The 21,565-nt window shown below is 39.9% G+C and overlaps 1 protein-coding gene across 1 annotated transcript; it reads right to left on the bottom strand.

The window, feature by feature from the left end:
- Positions 1–3,056: 3,056 nt before the first annotated feature.
- On the bottom strand, positions 3,057–19,893 carry TSPAN8 (tetraspanin 8). The gene is made up of 8 exons (XM_066550939.1): positions 19,834–19,893; positions 14,466–14,525; positions 11,772–11,894; positions 11,055–11,129; positions 10,861–10,968; positions 9,036–9,179; positions 5,650–5,733; positions 3,057–3,110 (listed from the first exon to the last, which is right to left on the bottom strand). The coding sequence occupies exons 1-8, from the start codon at positions 19,891–19,893 to the stop codon at positions 3,057–3,059; spliced, it is 708 nt and encodes a 235-aa protein (XP_066407036.1).
- Positions 19,894–21,565: the final 1,672 nt, after the last annotated feature.

The raw sequence follows: 21,565 nt of genomic DNA, 5'->3' as shown, positions 1-21,565 counted from the left end.
CAACAAGTGGGGTGGGGTTCATTCACTTCAATTCCACCTATTTGCAATGAAAATCACTCTCCTTACCTCTTTGGACATTTATTTTAGAATGAGATGGCTCAAATCCTAGATGTGTTTTTTCTCTTTGTTGATTATAGGAAGAGTTCAAACTCATAGCTCAGATATGGCAGTGGGGGTGGACTTGATGATCTTTAAAGGTATTTCCCAATCCAAACAATTTCACAATTCTATGATACAAATTTCTACTCTGTTGTTTGGAAAATGGCCAGATGAATCTTATCCAGACAGATTTCTTTTTGTTCCATGCTTAGCATTTTGCTACTACCATTGAAAAAATGAGGGAGAAAACTTCAGGAAGCTACAGAACATCAGAAGAAAGTAAATTTTGCAACATCAAAGGCAATGGGCATGTTTTAGTGGCAAACCCACTTCACCAGCAAGCTGATAATATTCTGAATTACTTCATTGGCTCAATCCCATTTTAACAGTCATGGTAGCATATAATCATAGTGCTTTACTTTTATTCCTTAGAACTTTACATAATAGAGACAGATTGCATAAATAAACAGAGTAACTGTTCACCTTAGCTCTAGATAAAACTCCTGTGTCAAAGTTCCTTCCTGAAGACAAAATTTTGATGCTGATTTTAACATCAACAGTTTTAACTGTTTTAACAAAAAGTCTAATGTATCATACATCATTATTTTGATGCAAGCCAAGATTATTTTGAGGATTATATCCAATACCAGGCAGTAGACAACCAATACTTAGATGTATTAGAGCTTTGTTTTACACATCTGGATCCCCAGAGCAGCATACAGGACCAGACTGGTGTCTGAGCCAGTGCACATTTTCAGTCTCATCTCAATGCTCATTACAAATTCATGCCAGTATTACTCAAGTTTACTGCTGCCTGAAGTTGACTCCTCCTGGCAGTAAGGATGAGCTGTAATTTCTCCATCATGTCCATCCATTAGCCTCAAGACCCCTTTCTATGGGAGTCCCTCTTGTCCTTCATTCAAATAGGAGAACAGTCCTTCTAATGGGAAGGAGGAGGAAAAAGAGGAAGATGCAATTCTTTCTTCATGTTGCCCTTATATTCCCAATATTTTTCTTTAGTGATAATCCAGGACTCCAGCTGCCATGCCATGATCTGGGTGATTCAGGATCAGCTCCCAGGACTTCAGATCATGGATAAGTTATGCACAGAAAAAAACACTCAGGGGAGGAGGAGGAACTAGAAGCCACTTCTTTTTCCAGTTAGTACAGCTGGGTTATGGAGTCATGGTTCTTCTCTGGTCCAACAAAGTTTGACTTCTTCTGGCACAGCTTCTGAGGTTCAGCAGGGGAAGGACAAGTGCCAGAACTGTCTTGTAGCTAGATGACTTTCCTGGGAGACACATGTATTACTGAAAGCAGCATCACTGCTTGGCCTAATGGTCTGAATGCTAGGGAAGGATGGTAGATGAGACAGAAATTTCCTCTGGTTGAGTTTAAAAAAACCTCACTGCTGCAGATGAATTTTACCTGAACACAATTCTGCTGGAGTAAGACATAGACAAAGGTCTCTGTTCAAGGGAAGCTTTTAATGCATTTGTAAGCAAATTGCATTGCTTTGTCAAGATGGGAACAGTTAGGGTGTGCTTTGAGACAGTCGAGGGCACCCAAAGGGTCTTTAACAAGAGGAGCATGATACATGGTTATCTCTTAAGAGTAACTGTGTGAGGTGTTTAAAGTTGCTTTTATGAAGTTGGGGGTCCAACGGAGCTGGGTAAGTCAGCTAATCCCAACACACAGCAGGGAAGCCATCAGCCTGCTGTCTAAAACCTCAGTAGGTCCCTGTGGGCATCATTAGGCATCCTCATACCTTAAAAATCTTGTCCCTGATGCCATTTCTGTTAGAGGAAAACCTAGGCCAGCAGGTTCCCAGGGCTTGGGACCACATGGGGTTCTGCTGGGGTGGCAAGGCAGAGCCTGGCCCATCCCTCCATTTGGGTCAGGAGCAGGGCAGTGCAGGGCACCAGGGCAGCCCCAGCCCCTGGCATCATGCACTTCCTGGGGATGGGCTGAGGCCACACCAGGACACATGGGCAGGCCCAGCTTGGTGGGACTCCATGACCAGGCAGGGAGCTGGAGACCAGTCCTACTGTGACACTGGTGGGGCAGGGACCAACTGGCCCAGGATGCTGATGTGGTGTCCTTGCCATGGGCAATGCGCAGGGAAACTGAGGTGGCTGGGCAAGGATCATCAGGGCTGTCAGTACCTCAGGGCCCAAACACTCACATGCACTGGTCAGTCCAAAGGCAGGCAGGCTTTCTATGGCTGCTGCTGTGTTTGTCCACCCACTTGCCTTAGCTGCTCTGGGCAAAGCCTTACCTGCATGACTTCTGTCCATGCCTTGCCTCCACATGGGCTTGGATTTCACCATTGATGTTTATTTGCAAAACACATGCCACTAAATCGAGCTCATTTATGCAGCCTAAGCATCATTTGGGCCTGAGAGCAACCACTTCAGCTGCCAAGATACTGATTTAAACCTCCCTGAAAGGAAGCGTGGCTTTTCCTATTTGGTTCCAAGTTAGTTGCCCTTTTCCACAGGTAAAACCCTAACTCTCAATGAAAACACCCTACTCCACAAGCAGAGGTTCCCAGGGACCTGAGTTCCCTGGAGCAATCAGCCGTTGCATGATGGTTTGCAGCTGTTTATGGAGACTCTGCTGTGGGTGGTTTAACACTCACAAGGGCACACCACATGGTGAACTCACTCTCAACATGACATAATTGCTGTCTTTGGACAAAATAAACACCTCAGAAACACAAACAAAGATGTTTATTGCAAATAAAAAATCATATTCACATCATTAAGTCTTATGAAATATAAAGAGGTCATTTTGTAAGTTGTTAAGCATCCATGAGCACAAGAACTGCCATTTTCATCAGAACAGCTGCCTGGGACATGCATATATTTATCTGAATGTGGCCAGCCAAATTTCTAGCCCTCTTTCTAGAAAGATGTTGATTGGACTGGTGACATCATCCTGACATTTTCACAGTTTCATTTGCCCCCGATCTGGCAGTAGAGGGTCATAGAAAACACCAAACCAAGAATCTGGAAAACAAAGATATTTCTGGTATTACTTGGCAATTCTGGAAATCAACTGATACACAATGGGAATATTTTGTTAGCAAATGTCTTGGATTTACATGCAGGCTAAATCTGCCGTGCAGAAGATTTTTTCCAATGTGCCTCTTACAGAATAGAGACATTTAATGAAGTCAGTATATACCACAGGTAAGACCGCAGATATAGTGGAGAAGTTTCATTTGTTTAAAAGATGGTTTGCCTCTGTGCATGAGGACCCCTGTATCTCTGTGTGTTCAAAATGCAGTTGTTAGCTGTGATGGAGCAGCAATTACAGGGAAGTTCAAGAAATTGGACAAAAAATGAGCATTGTATTTTCTGATAAAGTTAGAGGAATGTTCACTGTGTGTTCAAAGGATTGTCTCCCTTTGAAATCTCTCTTCCACTGTCATTCTCTTCTATGTAACCGTATGTGTGAAGTGTATGTATACAAGTGTATATATATACATGTGTATACTGTATACAGGTATCTATAAACCTACCTCACTGTTTTGAGTTGCAAATGATCATGCAACAAATATTTTATATTTATCAGTAATGCACTTGGGATAGAAACAATAGTGAGTTCACTGAAGAAGCTGTTACATGAAATAGAAAATTCAATAGAGTCACCATCTGTATTGGGAATTACTGGGTACAATCCCATGACATGTGGCAGACAGCTGGTGAGCTCAGATCAGAAAGCTTCCTTCTGAATTGAAAGTTAACCAGTCTGTGAAGGTGTTCCACAAAAGTGGAAAGTGCCCAGCTGACACCTTTGAAGCCACAAACACTGACATACTTTATTTACTTAAGGAAAAGACAGAGAAGAGCATATGTAGCACAGAGGTACAGCTAAGACAAAGGGATGGCCTCACACCTGGAATAAACTGACAAGGCTTCCTTGACATACTATGCCCACATTTGCACTTGCACCCAAATGAAACTGGGCCCTTCTTATCTATATAACTTTCACTAGTAGGGTGAGCTGAAAGCAGTAACAGCTCAGGCAGAAAGCAGTAACAAGTGGCATGATGAGGCAGGCAGAGAGGAGAAGAGCACCTCTTTTTATCTGGGATTTCCTAGAGCAGAGAGGTGGTCAAGCAAGTGGCTTTTGATTTGCAATTGCTTGAGTTAATATGGAAAGGCTAAATGTTTATCAAGTGTAAATTGCTATCTGACAATTTTTGCTGAGTCTCATATTGTTTATTCATGTTGTTTTCTAATCCTTTTATGACTGGGAAAGGCAGCCAGCACAGAAAATGCCAGCTGGAGAACAGGAAAGAATGATGGCCAATGAACTAAAGGCAACAACCCACATAACTGCAATAACTAGAGCAAAGTGGCTTATAATTTGTTTAGGGATACAGATGCAATTTTACACTTCAATTATATTTTAAGACTATTTAATATCAGTGTATTTCACCTATTTTTCCCTCAAAGTAATATGTGTGAGAGACCTGAATGCCTACATATAGGTTCCTAAATACCAGAAAGCCTGTGCTGAGTAAGAAGTTGGTGGCCTGTACACCTCCAGTGCTGCAGCGGCATAATTCTTCCCCACTTATTACTATTTTCCTGGAAACACAGTTTTGAACTGGGGCTCTTGCCCACTCTTCTGTCATGAGGAGCAATCCTCTGCCAATGATGTTAAGAAGTATTTTTGAATAACAGACTGAAATTTCCACAGCAATCTTTGTCATTTCTGTTTTTCCCTCAAACATCCACTGGTGGAGAGCAAAGGTGGAGGAAAACCAAGGAGAAAGAGTGAAAAGAAAAAAAAATGACTGAAAAAATGACTGATGAAATCCCCTGTTTCTTTATCATTTTCTTCTATTCAAATCAAAATCAACTAGCTGACTGGATAGCCGTACTTCTTCCTCTCTTCAGAGAAAATCTTGCATGTTATTCTTCAGTGTATGGTGAGGAAATAAAAAGAAACAGTTCACATATTCTGTGGTTTTTTTACACAGGAATATATGGAGCATCACACGTGTGCACTCAGGCACATTCATGTATCATCTTGATGCTTAAAGTTTTAATGCCTCCAAATTATAATTTTGTACCGAAACTTCTTAATGATAAAAATATGTACTCTAGGGGCTAAGTTTTATTAGGAGATTACTTTTTCCTCAAGAGAAGATGAGAAAGAGGAGGAAAAATCTGTCTATTCTTCCTCATGTCTTCTGGTGCTCCTCATTCACCCACATCTCTGAACACAGGGCTCAGTGTCAAGACACAGCCCAGCTTCAGGACTGGCAATTTTTTTGAAGAAAATCTTCCATGTGATACCCTTATACAGGCAGCAGGGTGGTCTGATCTCACCTGAAGTCTGCAGCTCAGCAGCTACATATTTTAATGAAATATGTTTATATGAATAACAGTAAGGTTATAGCTAAGGTGAGAGGTGGTTTTCCCTAGTCTATTAATTGAGCAAGCCATGTGTTTTAATCCCATTCCCAATGTATTTCCAAGTGGAACATATTGCTTGTCAGCTACTAAGTATTTTAACAGTGTACACTGGTACCTCAACAACAGCCAGTCCAAAGGCGATCCCCATAACTATGACCAGATTGTCTTTAACTTGTTTCATAATCACTTCTCCACAGGACTGAAAAAGAAAACAAAATTATTAATTATAGGTAAGCAATATTATCCTATAGGATATAGGAATAATAGGAATATCTAGGAAAATATAGGAATATATAGGAATGCATCTTCTAAAATAACTCTCAAACTCTCTCTCTCTTTCTCTTTAGCTCTGGGCTAAAAAAAGGCTATTTGAATTTACTCTGGTTTGTTGCTAATGAACACAAATCACACAGCTATGTGTACTTTATGCTCTGTGAAAGTCTTTGCCTTCCCAAATATGAAGATTTAGTAGCTGACCATAACAAGCTACTATTTTAAAGGAAGACATACAGCTGTAGTGCCTAATGTTTGCCTTATTTTCAGTCAATAAGGAAAGAAGTGTTTGTTCTTACTTCCATTTGATAATCATTTGCTGCTAGGAAAGAGTCAATGCAGCCAGCCGTGACCAGGTCTGAGAGGAAGCTTGTTTCCCACCAATGTTTGGATTTGAAACTTCAAGGTTTATTATTAGACTTGGGATTAACTAAAAGTATTTGGTTATAAAACCTATCTTCAAAATTAATTTTGTCTAATGTTTGGTGGTCTTAGGCTAGGGCTGGAAGGGAGTAACCAGCATGACTTCATGAGGGTAAAGTCCTGCCTGTTGAACTTGACTCCTTCGATGATGGAGTAGCCCACCTAACTGGTCCTGGAAAGCCAATAGATGTAAACTTTTTGAACTTCAGCAAAGATTTTGGTGCTGTCTCTCACAGTGTCCTTCTGAACAAAATGTCCAGCATACAGCCATGTTATGCCATAGGTGAGCATCTGGCTCGTGGGTCAGGCACAAGGAGTTATGGTAAGTGAGGTAACATCAATCTGGAGCCTGGTTGGTAGTGGGATTCTGCAGGGCTCCATCCTCAGTCCAATCCTCTTAAACATGTTCCTTAACAACTTGAATGTAGGACTCAAAGGAATACTAAGGAAGTTTGCCAGCAACACTAAACTAGGAGGAGCTGTTGACTTCCTTGAGGGAAAAGAGGCCCTAGAGAGAGAGCAAAACAGAGAGATGGGGAATCACCAATCATATAAAGTTTAACAAGGTCAGGTGCCAGATTTTGCCACCCTGGTTATGTTGGGGTTTGACTTGGAAACAAGATTCTGGAGAGCAGCCCTGCAAAAAGGGACCTGGGGGTCCTGGTCCATAGCAAGTTGAATGTAAGTCAACAGTGCCCTGGCAGCCAGGAGAGCCAACCCTGTCCTGGGGTCCATCAGGCACAGCATCACAGCTGGGCAAGGGAGGGGATTGTCCTGCTCTGCTCTGCACTGGGGCAGCCTCACCTTGAGTGCTGGGGGCAGGTTTGGGCACCGTAATATATGAAAGCTGTAAAGCTGCTAGAGATTGTCCAAAGTAGGGCCATGTGAAGGGCCTTTAGGGGAAGCCGTATGAGGAGTGGCTGAGGACACTTGCTCTATTCAACCTGGAGAAAAGGAGACTAGCGGAGACCTCATTTGGTCTTCAGCACCCTCATAAGGGGAAGCAGAGGGGCAGGTACAGATCTCTCCACTTTCATGAACACTGAAAGGACCGAAGGAAATGTCATGAAGCTGAGTCAGGGGAGACTTAGCTTGGATATCAGGAAAAGATTCTTCACCCAGAGTGTGGCTGGGCATAGGAACAGGCTCCCAGGGCAGTGATCACAGCACCAAACCCTACAGAGTTCAAGAAGCATTTGGACAATGCTCTCATGAACATGATGTGATTCTTGGGGCTGTTGTGTGCAGGGCCAGGAATTGGACTCAGTGATCCTGATGGGTCCCTTCCGACTCAGCCTATTCTATGATTCTACAGCTGAAGTTCTGTGCAGAGCTACATTCCTTTTGAATATTTGCATATGTCTGTTCTTACAGTGACTACATCTTCTCTAGGCACTGACAATCTTCCTTCTGCAAACAGGAGGGAAAGCCAAGTACAGCTTAAATACATCCAAATTACATTACTGTTACAAGACTACAACTGTCTTCCCCCCCAGATATAGCTGTATTTTTTCACCATATATCCTCTCTCACAATAAACACATGGGTCTTCTCCTTCTAGTTCTTCTAAAAATCTCTCTGTTAAGCTGACTCATAACTGCACTGGATTTCAAATATTTTTCCCATATCAGAAGAGTTGGATGTCTCAACTAGCATCTCACATCACCATGAAATCTGTGTGTTCATATGAGCAATATCTTGCACCTGCAGTAATTTCACAGATGGCTTCTCATGTGTCCTTTGAGGGCTTGCCTGAGGCCAAAAAGACATTAAAGTGTGGCCAAAACACCCTCTTTCTATACATCTTATTTCCAGATTGGGTTCTGGTATCCTCTACTTAACCAGATTGTTTCATTGCTTTAAAATAGTATTTGCTTCTGTGGGACTACATGGGGAGGAAATTACTGCTCAGGCAGGACCTGATTAAGGAGCTGTACAATTAAAGAATTATACAACCAGAATGGACATTTGCTAAATTCTGCTTGGTGCTAGGTGCATACTGGCAAAATTTGCACCACCAGCGTTCTAAAATTTCAATTACTTTGTGCTATTCAATTATTTTTTGCATTTCTTTTTAAATATTTTTTGCATATCCATAGAGTCCAGATTTCCTTATAATGAGACAAACAAACTATGAAATTTGTTATTTGAGATCTCTACTGTCTACAAGATGGTACTCTTCTAATTGTACTTCCTTTTTTGCCTGTCACCAGATATTTTGCCTTATTACATTAATTAAGATTTTCAGAAGGCTGTAGTTGTAAGAAATCACTCTTTGAATATTCTGCCATGAATCTCACAATATGTAAGGTTTCTTTCTATCAGATCCTGCAGAATGAGTGTGGTTTTTTTTAATTAAAGAATTATAAAACCCCAAGGGTATTGCATTTAATGTGTTTGATTTTCAATATACCTTAGCATTTTGAAAGTCTCAAAGTCAACATGTCAACTAGCACAATGAGCCTGGATGGGAGCATAGCCTTCAGAGAGAGGAATGAGAGCCAAAGGGTAGCTGGTGTGCAGCTCTGACCCAGGGTCATACCCTGGCCCCAAAGTCAATAATTTTCATCAACAGCCCATTCAGATTGCTAAGAGCCTAAACTGGAGAGATCTCAAGAAGAGGAAGGAGCAGAGTTATGAGCAGTCATTTCTTAACAGATGGCATGGGAGTAATTCTGGCTAAGAAAGAGAAAGCAAAACTTTGCCTTTTCAGAAAGATACAGAACTCCTGACTAGGCCAGTCACCAGAGATAACCTTGGGTTAAAACTTGGCTCTTTGGAAAGAGGAGTGAACATTTTTCTCACTTTTTTATAAATGTATCTGCCTCCATGGTTGGTGCAGAGGTCTGATGATGATGGCTTCTCTACTTCACATTTACAGATGTCTTTTTGTTTGTCAAAATTTTGTCCCCAGTCTTTAGGTCCATCCTTCAATCCACAACATTGGTACTGCAAGAAAGGAGTAAATGTGGAGAAGAATTAAAAAATATGTGATTTTCAGTTTAAAGAGAGTAGTTGAGGGAGCTGATAGGAACAACAAAAAACAAATTTTATTTCACCTTTTTCAACATGGAAGTTGTCCCAAATTGATATGTCTCAAATACCCTTTACATTTCTACACCATGTATGTAAGTGCATACAGTTGTTTGGTTTTTTTTTTTAAGAAGAGATAGGAGAAAAAAGACCAGATTTTCAGTATAAGATGCTCAAAAAACATTAACATACTATAAAGCTAGTAATTATCAGTGCCACAATGGAACTAGAACACTGGGTATACTATTTTTTAAAAATCAAGCCTTCTTCCGTAGGTTGTACTTGCAGAAGGTAAGTTGCCAGCTCCAGTAACATCCATATTTCACCTCTTGAGAAGCCAGGCTGGAAATGTAAAATTCAGGCACTTAAAACTCTGAAATCTATAAAAATAACCTCTTTGAATGATGGTTATCTCTTTAAATTGAAAATGGACTGAGGAGACCAGGCTCCATTTGGGGTTTGTGAAACCTAAACCAGGTGCAGTTTCACTTCATGTTCCGCTGTATTCAAACCACTAAAGCTCAGAGGTGCAAACTTGGGTTTTAGGTCCTCCCTCTATTAAAAAGCAGCTGGAAATGTTCACATAATTTTGTATAAAAGCAAAGGCTGTGGGACATAATACAGCAGTCCTGTTACATTTAAAAATTAATGCAGTAATTAGGGGATTTTTCATTTTGCTCCTCTCTCCAGAGGGCTTATTATATCAGAAGAAATAAGCTGCCTCAGAAGCAGAGGACGAGGCTGGAGATGGAATGGGGAAGAAGTGGAAGTAACATAAGACACCTAAATATTGTTCCTTGTTTGGTTTTCTTTCATACAGCAGTCTTTAAAAACATAAAAATTAACTTTATATCAATCCATAAAAGCAATCACCCATTAGGGACTAAAGAGACAGAGCAGCAGGCATTCTGTCAATGCACAGACCCAGGTGCCTGTGGGAGGGGAGGGTGTGTGATGTCAATGTCGTCAATGAGATTCCAGGGTGTTCTCTGTGAGATACCCAGGGGCAAGCTCTGACTAAGCATCCACCATCTGGGGTCTTGCAGGATGGAGGCACCAGGAGAAGTGCAAACACAATAAATAATAAACTTCTCATCCTATTTTCTTCCTTCTTCTAACACAGTAAAGCGTAGCATTTAATGGCTTCATAGCAGTAGGGTCTTCCAAATTAAATACACTCCTGATGTTTTCCTAATCCCTGGGGTAAACTCTTCTTAAAAGTACTGAAAAGTTCTTATTTGGGATATGGTGAAAGATCAATGTTCCTTCAGAAGGGAAAGCTGTAAGAAAGGGCCATGCAGTGCTCTCCTAAAAGAGTTTACCTAACTGTCAGTCTTACTTGCATGTGGTGTGTCCTTGCTTCATTGCTCTTATAGGCAGCACTATGGCACAAAGAAATCATGAAGGAAGACCCTGTCCTATCAAGAGAACAGAAGTCCCTTCTGTGGTGTTTCAACTTGCCTTTAAGTCAGACCCTTTCCCACCCCAGGGAACGAAATTCAAATCTGCAGCAGAGTAGTCATAAAATGAAGTGGAGACAGATACCAAAGATGAGGCAGATAGCAACGACCCCATTGGTTTTTTACTGCTTAATTACCATTTTCTCCAGCTTCTGGAACTCTTCCTGATACTCTTTATATTCTCCTGTAGTACTTTGCAGTGCACTCACACCTTCGTTCAGAGTAAGGTTAAAGGCTGCTTCAACCTGCAAGTTAAAATATATCACTATTTTTTTTGAGAAGAAATAAAACTATATGAAGACATCAATGAAAATATAGAATAATACTGTACCTGAGGTTTGTACACTGCTCCTAAAACACCTGCTGCCACCTGAAGAATCAGTATCAGAAGCAGTGCAATAAAAAACTGGGGAAAAACAAAAGGGGTAGAAAACTGTATCACTTTTGACCACGGTGATATAATTTCTTTTAAGTTAGTATTTATCTTTCATATGCTTGAATAACCATGTGGGAAGAATGATTTTCCAGTCAGAGCTGCTCCAACTATTTCTTCTTTGATGATAAGAAAAACTGGTGCTCAAGACAGAGTACCAGTGATCAAAACAGCTGGTAATCAAAACAAGGCCCACACCAGAACAGTGTCATGGTAACAGTGTGTAGGTGAGAGTTGGGCAGGAGGACAGGGAGGACATTCTAGGTGAACCAGCAAAGAGAAGGCTGGGAATTTAGAAAATTAAGTAGAATAGGTAATGGGTGAAAGCTGATGGAGGGAACTTTGATGATGGCTGGATGGAAAAAAAGCTAGTGAGTAATATGCTCAAGTCTCTCTGGACCCTGTTTTCTTGCTGATGAGACCAACCATAATTTTTACCACAACAGAATTTAGAAGGGGCCCAAACTCAAGGTGAGCAAAGAAAACACAGGATTATAATCATGCTTTTGGTTAAATTAAAAGATGCCCATCCTCATTTGATGCTACTTGCAAAGACTCCATCCATCATATGTAGCTGTGGCCTTTGAAAAGCAGACAGATGTTTTTCCTTCCTACCAGCATCAGCATGCACCGGCTCTCCTTGACAGCACCGCAGCACCCGAGGAACCCGAGGATCATGATGATGGCACCTACAGCTATCAGGAGATTAACTCCTCCAAGCATGCTGCTGTCTATCCCCTGGAAAAAGAGAGGAAAAACAATCTTTCAGCTACAAGAAGGTCCTCCTAAAAGCATCTGTATTCCGCAAAACAAGATCATTATTTTGTAACTGATAAATATGCTGAGTAGCAACTATGGAGAAATTGTGACCCATAAATAAACAAAGCTCTAGTGCTCCCTTCACAAATGTTGTGGTGGAGAACTTTATAATATCTGGTTTTTCACAACCTTTGTTTCTGCACAAGATGAAAATCAACTTTAAGGAGTAATTGAATAAATATAGATCTTCTGTCTTTAAAGTGGCTTTTTAGTTGGTTTTCAGTCAATGAATCTTTGCTTTTTACTGGAAGTAGGAGACTTGATTACCTCAAAACCTCTCCTACATTAACCCAATGTTAAAGAAAAAAATCTCTGTTTGTCGTTAGGAAACCAGGAACATACTCTATGACTGTTCCTGAGAGAACACTTCTCAGAGTGATGCTGCATATATTTGAGAAATAGTTAGATGTATTTTCCAAGGCAGATTTTTTTCCTTTTTTTTTTTTTTCTCCCAGGCTTGATCTCTAATATTACCTTCAGACATGAGAACTTTATTTTAATGTGTGGGGCATTCAACTAAACAATTCATATACCTCAATATTATTAAATATCAAATTATTCAGTTCCCACAGGAGTGACTAAGGCCAAAGGCCTAAAGAGAGAAAAATGTTCAAAGAATATTTTCCAGTGATACTGGTGCCAAGATTAGCAAAAATGTCTGGAAGTTGTCACATTTATCTTCTGATGGAAATTGCAAAGGTATATAGACAAGTATAATTTGAAGGATATGTTGTTCTTTCCCTTTCCAAGTTGGACTGAACCTGCTGTTATTTATTCTTAGAAAGCTCTATTCATTTTACAGCCAAATCCTTATGGTCTGCTCAGTTATTACTGAGGCGAAACATACATTGGTTTTGAATGGGAACTTTGCATGCCTGCAGGTAAAATGTGAGAAAATCCTTTCAATTTTGGTCCCCACTCTTAATTCATAGGTTTTTGGAGAGTACTAAGTGTTGCTTCAGGAAAGCAACTTGACATACATTTAAATATTCTTTTCTGAATAGGAATTCTCTTAAAAACTAAGATTTGGTAGTGATTTTGGTTTTCCAAGCTCCATTGCATCATTTGAGCCATCATATCAGAGACTGTCGAGTGTCAAGTATGGCAGTTTTAGCTTTTAGTAAAATGTTGATTGAGGAGTGAAAGTTGTGATTCTTCCCCTTCCAGAGAAGTGGATGGCAGAGCTCTCCACCATGACCTGTTTACCCAATGACACGGTGTCATCTTGAACCAAATTCTCTTGCAGCCATGCTCTGCCAGACATGAGACATCTGGGACTGGCTAAGGGTAAAGTGCCATCAGCCAAATGGCAGGGAATGTACAAAGCTATCTTTTACCTTCACCATATTTTTATTTCCAGGTGGGAAAATACTGGTTTAAAAGTTGTTTTCTTAACTGACAGGCTGTGCTAGAGCAACAGGGGAGTTATCTGAAGAATTGCAATGTAATCTATACTAAAGGCTCAATCTGAAAGCTGAAAAAAAATATGCTTCTGTGTGACACCTGGTTGTTTTTCACTTCTCTGGCCAAGAAGTCTTTTTTAGAAATAGAAGAAATGCAAATTAAGCTTTCAAATTAATTTGCATTTCTATGTCCCAAATTTATTTGAAAGAATATACTGCTTAAACCTTAGAGTCAGTGCCAATAGTTCTCACTGGGCAAAAGGGTCCACAGGACCACGGGGTCTTTGAAACAACAGGACCAACCTCTGCTGCATGTCTGCAGGATTGAGAGCTGCTCCTCAAAACTGTATTTTCCCTTGCTTTGCAGAAAATAAAAGTCATAATATCTGAAGTAATTTAATAACCCATACAAAAAATCCATGAGGGCAACTCAGGGTCTTTTTTCTACCCTCCAGGAGGAGTTTTAGGACATTGTAATCCTAGATTCTTGGGCGTTTAAAGCTCTTTATATGTAAATATGAGGAGAAAAGGATAAGGTGTTTTTAAAGAGCTATTGAAAATTGAACAGAAAACTCCGTTTTCCCTTTCAAAGTTTCAGTTACTGGGGAAATGAGAATTGTGTTATTGAACATAGTGAGAAAGATAAAAATATTCCCCACAAACATAAAGAGTAACCCTAGGAATAGATATGACTATACTATTCTAATAGGGAAAAACATGGAAAAGAATATGAGCTGCATATCTCCACATTATTCTAACACCAAAATCATTAACAAAAGCATAATTATTTTTCACTAGAGGTGAGAGACACATTTTCAAACAGAAATCTGTGTGCATCTGCATGAAACTACATTAACAACATTGGCAGCTACTTCTCATAGTCACATATCTCTGCTTGCATCGACTGCTTTGTCTGACTACCTGCACCATGATGTTTCATCTTAACGTCATAAAATGCATTCTTCTTCACCCACACAAACCACCTCAACAAAAACATAGAAAATTTGTGGAAATGAATATGGGAAATTAAAGTATATGCAGTAGCTTCCACATTTCACATGGTGCTGGTATGACTGCATGCATTTACCTGCTGAGCACTGCTAACACGTATCCATATAGAGAATCCCAAAATAATGCAACCACACACCTGTGGGAGAAAATAAAGACATGTTAGAAAGGTCAGCAACTTTTTTACTAACATTGAGTATCCAAATTGCACCATATGCTGTCCAAACTTCTGAAATCACTTGTTTGGCAAAGCAAAAGAAACATGAATTGCTGGAGCAGAGAATATTGATTCATTTCCAGGAAAATTCGTAAGTGCAGTTAAATCTTCAGGTATGCACCAAATCCCTGATGTTTCCACCCCAGAGGACTAAGCATTTACATGATGATTTATACATGTGTTTGGGAAGCACACAGAAATTCTGTCAGATGAGAGAGAAATATAAATTGCTATTGTATCTATAAAGCATGTCTGTAAAGAATGTTGTTTCTTGAATAATGGAAACATGAGATTTGATAAGGGATGTTTGCCTATCTGCTGTTTCTAGCCTTATTCAGGACACATATCTGGAGACATTCTCTTTGGTAAACCTAACAGGAAAAGTTCTAAATAAATTCTTTTTGCTGTTTCAAATGCAGCAATATCTGGCCATCTCCGATCCTTAGAACAGGTCTCAGTATATGTTCCCATTATAATTTTACAGAAAACAGACAAGTACAACTTGAGCTTGTACATGTGAATGTTTGACCAGCATGACTTTCCTTAAGATGCTGGAGTCAGGGAAGATGAATCACAGGTCCAGACACATTCCTTCATTTCTGGTTGTGCTCCTATTTCATCGATCGTTGAGGTACTGTTCCCCTGTGTGCCAGTCACTCTATTCCTAACCTTGTTGATGAATACCACACAGAATTTCTCTTTATTAACTGTTGGACATAGGTAACCAAGAGGCTACTCAGGTGTGAGGATTGTGCCTACTGGGATGACTGGTAAGAGAGAGACCTCACTGAGGACCAGGGACTAGTCAGATTTATAATTATCTCCATGTGCCACTAATACTCAAGTCATAAATGGCCCTGAAATGTTGTTATGAATTTCCCTTGAAGACTGGGACTATTGAAATTAAAATAGTTTTTTTTACATGGTTTAGATATTTTTTCTTTAAAAAAACTTTCCCCACAGCAGTTTTCATATAATATTCAGTATCAAAGACATTAATGACCTCAGCAGATCATTGAATACGGAATAGGGCCAGCACTCAGACATGAGTACCACACATTTTCCTGCTCTAAGTAAAGCTCCTATAAGTACATTTTAAACATGAAAAATAAAGTTGTACAATAAATGACTGCTATAACATGTTATCAAATTGAACTAGAACTTCCCACTGAAACCTTTTGAATCCTGCTGAATTTGCCTAGAAACTGATGGTATAACATATGACTGTACATTTCAGTCTTGTTCAGCAGCACTGTGTGAGTGATGTGGCTATTCACTACATAACATGGGCTTACTAATGTGAAAGTTTCCACTGAAGCATCTATTGCTACAAATCCAAAGAGATTTTTTTTGTTACATAGGACCTCCCATTAAAATACAGCAGAGTAGTAGAAGCAAATTTAGCTAAATGTACAGGAACACATCAATCAAATGGGAATGCTACAATATTTTCTTAATGTAAAAATAGAAACACTGTTTATAAATCAAAACATTAGTAAGATGTGTACATATTTTACTTTTTAAAATAGAGTTGGTTTAGGTTGATAAAAAAATGCTCCATTTCAGTAAAATCTTAAGGGTTTGTTTCTAGTTATTTTCATAATATGCAAAGTGTACAAAAACACATAAAGAAAACTTTTGAAATAGCAAATAAAAATGGTCTGTTCCGAAAGAGTCCAAGTTGAACATGTCAAGTTTGTTGCAATACTCCATCTTAAAGTATTCTTAAAATAAAGTTTCAATTAAATAAACTTTCATTCCAGGAAATTTCATTTTTAATGAACTGCTAGTGTTTTCTGATGGAATAAAATTAGCTTCTTTAAAAATGTCTTCCCCCATTTTCCCAAAATTAGATGGCTATCTTATTTTTGCCACAATCCTTGATAAAGAATCAGTGATCTTATCTCAGTCTCATAAATTGAACAGCAAGAGTACTGTTGTCCCTCACATTTGGTTGGTCCTTCTCAAGCTTCAAATTTGGTCTGAGAAAGAAGTACAGCTCAGTTGGTTAAATCAATACTACCTCAGATGAGCCTGACATAGTGCTGAACCAACAGTATATTAAGACTCTGCAATTCTCATACACACAAATACCAAACTTGTGGGGAATTTCCTCCACTGGCACACCCTTGTCAAACAGTAAGTTCAAGTATATCAGGAGGAACTTTTACAACCACAGAAGGTTGCTTCTGTTAAAGAACATATTTGACTGGCATATTTCCTTGAGACACCTGAAATGACAATTCTAGGCAGGTCCTACAGAGAATGTGGCCTCTGGCTCAGCAAACCTGCTAAGCTTGTCTTGCTACTTCAGGGACTGAGATGTTCACATTAAGGTTCAGGGAAGGGGCCACTTTGTAGATGGGGCTGCAAGTCTGGTATTAACAGCTGATAAAAGATCTCTATCACCAACCACATTGCTTCAAACAAGCATCAGACGTCAGTATTCAGTGAAAAAAATAGCTAATCCTCCAATTTTGCATGACGTGGAGGAGCAGGAGTTGGCACAATGCGGACAACAGGTGAGACTGGATATCCTGCAAACTCCAAAGAAAGGAAAGAAGAAAAATCTGACATGTGTTAGGTTTAATGCACAAAACTGACAAGGATTAACTTAAGGACTGTTAGAAACTCCATCTAGTTTCTAACAGTCCATATAGGCACCCAGTTCCAAAGCACAGATCTTCAAAAATCAGTCTGCTGTTCTTCACCTAACTGGGAAGATGAAAAGCTCTATTTGTGTGCTGGAATCCAGCATGGGGCTCATGGGCATGTAGATACCCAGGGGACACGCATCGTGTAGTGAAGCCATCCATAGTCAATTTCCAGAGCTATCTTAGACTATTCCAGGGCTTACACACTTAGTGTGATGCTGCATGACCTGCTTAGAAAACGTCATCAGAAGCCTAGAAAGCTCATTCCTGAGTCTTTTAAGAGAGGACACTCCCTGAGAGATTGCAAAGGGTGTAAAATAAGAACACCAGGTAAATACACAACAGTCGTTCTTATCTATTTAGGTTAAAGTCACCTTCATTCTCCAGTATCAGTAATTTTCCACTTCTCAACTGTCTTAGTACTAGAGAGAGCAGCTGTGGGATGAGTGGCTGTTAAGTCATCTCTGTTCCCTCAACCTTACTGTTGCAGTTTAGTGATTTCCATGAATTAGAGACAGGAATGTGAACCAAAAAGTTCCGTTTCATTGTATTTCTGTCAGGCCATACTGTTCTTCCCTATCTTGATCATGCTAAACTAAACATTTGCCTAAAAATAATTAACTATAGCTGCATTCCTATCCTTCTCTGTTCCATCAAAGCAGGCATATGCACAGTGAATGCTCTCAGCATTTTCTTCCTTAGAATACAGTATGGGTTTTTCAACTTTGGTATGAAAATAGGAGGAAGTTTGTTTCACACATGTTTGTTTCATGACTCCCCCAGGATCCCACCCCTTTTTTCTCCCTAGGAAATCCATACTGTCACTGGAGGCATAGGACACCAGTCCAATGTTCATTCCAGAAGTATTTTGGAGCTTTCCTAATGCTAGTCTAAGACATTTGTCCATGTTTTAGCTCACAGTAAACACAGATAAATGTGAACAGGTGTGCTGGTTTTGGCTGGGGTAATTTTCTTCACAGTGGCTGGTATAGGGCTGTGTTTTGGATTTGTGATGAACACAGGGTTGATAATATAGAGAAGTTTTTGCTATTGCTGAGCAGGGCTTACATCAAGTTTTCTTCCTCCTTTCATACTGCTACTCTGGTGAGGAGACTGCAGGTGCATGGGAGGTTGGGAGGAGACACAGCCAGGATAGGTGACCCCAGCTGACCAAAAGGATGTTCCAGACCATTTGACATCATGCTCAGTAGATAAAGCTGGCAGAAAGAAGAAGGAAGGACATTTGGAGTGATGGCATTTGTGTTCACAAGTAAACACTTCACATAATGAGGACCTGCCCCCATGGAGGTAGCTGAACACCTGCCTGCCCATGTGAAGCAGGAAATTAACTATTTGTTTTGTTTTGTTTACATGAATGGCTTTTTCTTTCCCTATTAAACTGTCTATATGTCAACTCACGAATTTTCCAGCTTTTATGCCTTCAATTCTCTCCCCAATCCTGCTGGTGGGGGAGTGAGTGAGTGTCTGTGTGGTACTTGGTTGCTGGTGGGGGTCAAACCACAAAACCAGGAAAAAACTTCCTGAGGAACAGGAAGTCAAATTCAGAAACTTACAGATTCCTGTAAATACTGTTGCATAAAAACTTCAACACAAATGTCAAAAATCTTCAATCTGCCTTCATTAAACTGAAGGAAGGAACTGGGGGAGACAGTCCAAACCATCACAGCTCTGTCAGGAATTTCTTTGTGAGGTCCATAAGTAATCAAAGAATTTGGGCTAGCCACAAATTTTCCAAGGCTACTGTTTGTGGTCCCTTTTGAATGGTATCACCTTTTCACTTGAAAAAAATCCCTAGAGGCAAAGCCCATAATATGGATAGGATTTCTACTTCTGGTTTCAGTGAACCCCGGTGAACCTGACAAAGCTCTGTCAGGAAATCTGACAGTAAGGCTGAACCATGAGAGAAGTGTTCTTTAACTCAGAGCTTTCAAGACCTGAAATTCTTGCAACCCAGCTGAGATGTGGTAAGTAGACAAATGCGGTTTAAATAACACCCAGAAACCTGCCTGCTGTGCTGTGCTGTATCAGCCTTGGTACAGCTGTGGCAGTACTGCCAGCACATACATTCTTAGAAACATTTACTGCCCACCATCAGAAACTAATTATGCACTAAATGTAAAGCAAAGAACCACAAAGAAGGCTATGAAAACCATTTATCAATTAGGAGGCTAAAAATTCAAGTAAATTTCCCGTATTTTCTATTGCAACTGCATTTTCAGGATCTTGCATGCAAACAGAAATAAAAGAAAAACAACTGTGCAATGTTATTGCAGAGTCTGTTATCTTCTGACTGAGATGAGTGATGTCCCTCGACATGAGGGGCACAAGATGAACAGGGAGTAGCTTGTCTACTTTTAAATGCAGAGGGAAAGGTGTTTAGATGGAAAAAGACAAAGGGAAGGGCAAAAGTTAAATATATTCTCCTCTCCCTGATTTAGAATCATACTCTGGTTCCACTTATGCTCTATTTTCTTTACAATTTCTCTAACTGCAGCATTCAGATAATGGGGAACACATTTCCTACATCATTAATAACAGTTTAAACACAAACTTACCCAAAAGAAAAAGTTGAAGATGAACATGGAGTACTTCATGCATTTGCTTACACCCGCCATTTTCAACAAGCTGAGACAAAAACGAGTGCTGCAAAAGACGCTTTCCTAAGAGTTTGACCTCGATAAAAGTTGTTCTTGTGTCTTCAGAAAACCTCTCAAAGCATGTCAAATACACTGTGCTCTGCTCCTGAAAGCAAATGTTAAGACCAAGTCATCCACAATTGCTTAAATAGTTGCTTTATCACATGTAAATATTAACCAAGCATTAGGGAACACTACCAGTTGTTACCACCAAGTCTCCAGGTTCTTACTGCGTCTTGTGATTTGTACTTCTCTTTAATAATCCTATGACTTGTCCTACACCTCAAAAGTAAATAATGAAGCAGAAGTTAGTTTTGAGAGGTGAGCAGAAAAATTTTTACAGACCTGCTTTTAAGAGGAAGTTGAAATAATTGCATTTCTCAATCCTTCACGTTGCAGGGTTTACTCTTTCACTGACTAATGTTTACTGTCAGCATTCATTCTGTTGTGTTCACACTTCCACTTCAGATGTTCAACCAGCGTGAAAGGATGAGTCTGCTTTATCCCAAGAGAGGAGGGATAAGGAATCTGCCAACATTTTCTCCCTCTGAGTATCTGCTTCAGATCCTTTTCCTCTTCCCCAGCAAATCAGGACTTCAGGAACCTGAGCATTGTGGTGCACAAAAGTACCACTGTGCAGGTTTCCAGAAGCATTTTGAACCCCAGCACAGCAACCCTAGTTCTGGCACTAGGTGCAGGATCCCTCTCAGCAACAGGAGCTAGACTCATTCCAGAAAGCAAGGCAGAAAGCCTATTCCATTGAGTTTGGGCTTTGTCTTGTTTGTTTTCTTCTGTGTCCCTCCAACTAAGAATCCTGAGGCAAAAAAGAGGTATTTTTTTGCCTCAGGATTCTTAGTTGGAAGGACACAGACAAAAGCTGGGTTTTTTCCTATGAGCCTATTCTCTGAAGAAGCCCCATACAGCAGTGCTTGTAGAAATGAGGTCAGACACAGGTTTCTCTGAGTTTGTCATTAAAAAAAAAGAAGCCTTAATTTTGAGGGTGAACACAGTGTGAGAGAACACTGATCTGAACTGATTTATGAAGTTCACATGGCCCAAACCCAGTTTTCAGTCTTCAATGTCAATTCCTGTTTCTCAGTTCCGGTCTCTATATTTGAAAAATATGGGAAGTGTTAGTATATAACACACTTATAGATGGTGACAAAAAGATGTAAATTAGAATCTGGCTTTTGTAGGATCCACAAAAAAAACCCACCAGTACTCTACATTTAAAATAATTCCCTCCAGCTGCTCTCTTAACTAGCTTTCCCATTTTCAGTAGTGTATCTATACCTGCCTCTGACTTCCTGTGCTCCTTTCTGGGATAATAGTCTTTGTTATAACTCTAGGATATCAATTGTCTGACTACCTTATTTCAAATATTCACCCTAAATCTGAGAATACTCCTAAAAGTAATTGCGCTCATGAAATACAGATCTTGTAAGGATTGGGAGAAACAACTGTGTGGTATGGTTTCCATCTAACATGCTCCACAAAGAAGTAAATTGAGAAATGTGGGTGTCTTTATGGAGGAGTGCCATAGCCACAGATGAATCATGAGAAACATTTAAACAGTCATATTAAAATGTATGAAAAGGACCATGAAGGGTAGTAAGGGAATTACAGATGATACAGGATTTGAAAAGATAAG

The sequence above is a fragment of the Molothrus aeneus genome, chromosome 5 (genome assembly GCF_037042795.1).
Source record: "Molothrus aeneus isolate 106 chromosome 5, BPBGC_Maene_1.0, whole genome shotgun sequence".
NCBI classification, from domain to species: Eukaryota; Metazoa; Chordata; class Aves; order Passeriformes; family Icteridae; genus Molothrus; species Molothrus aeneus.
This window is presented reverse-complemented; position numbering and strand designations above follow the sequence as displayed.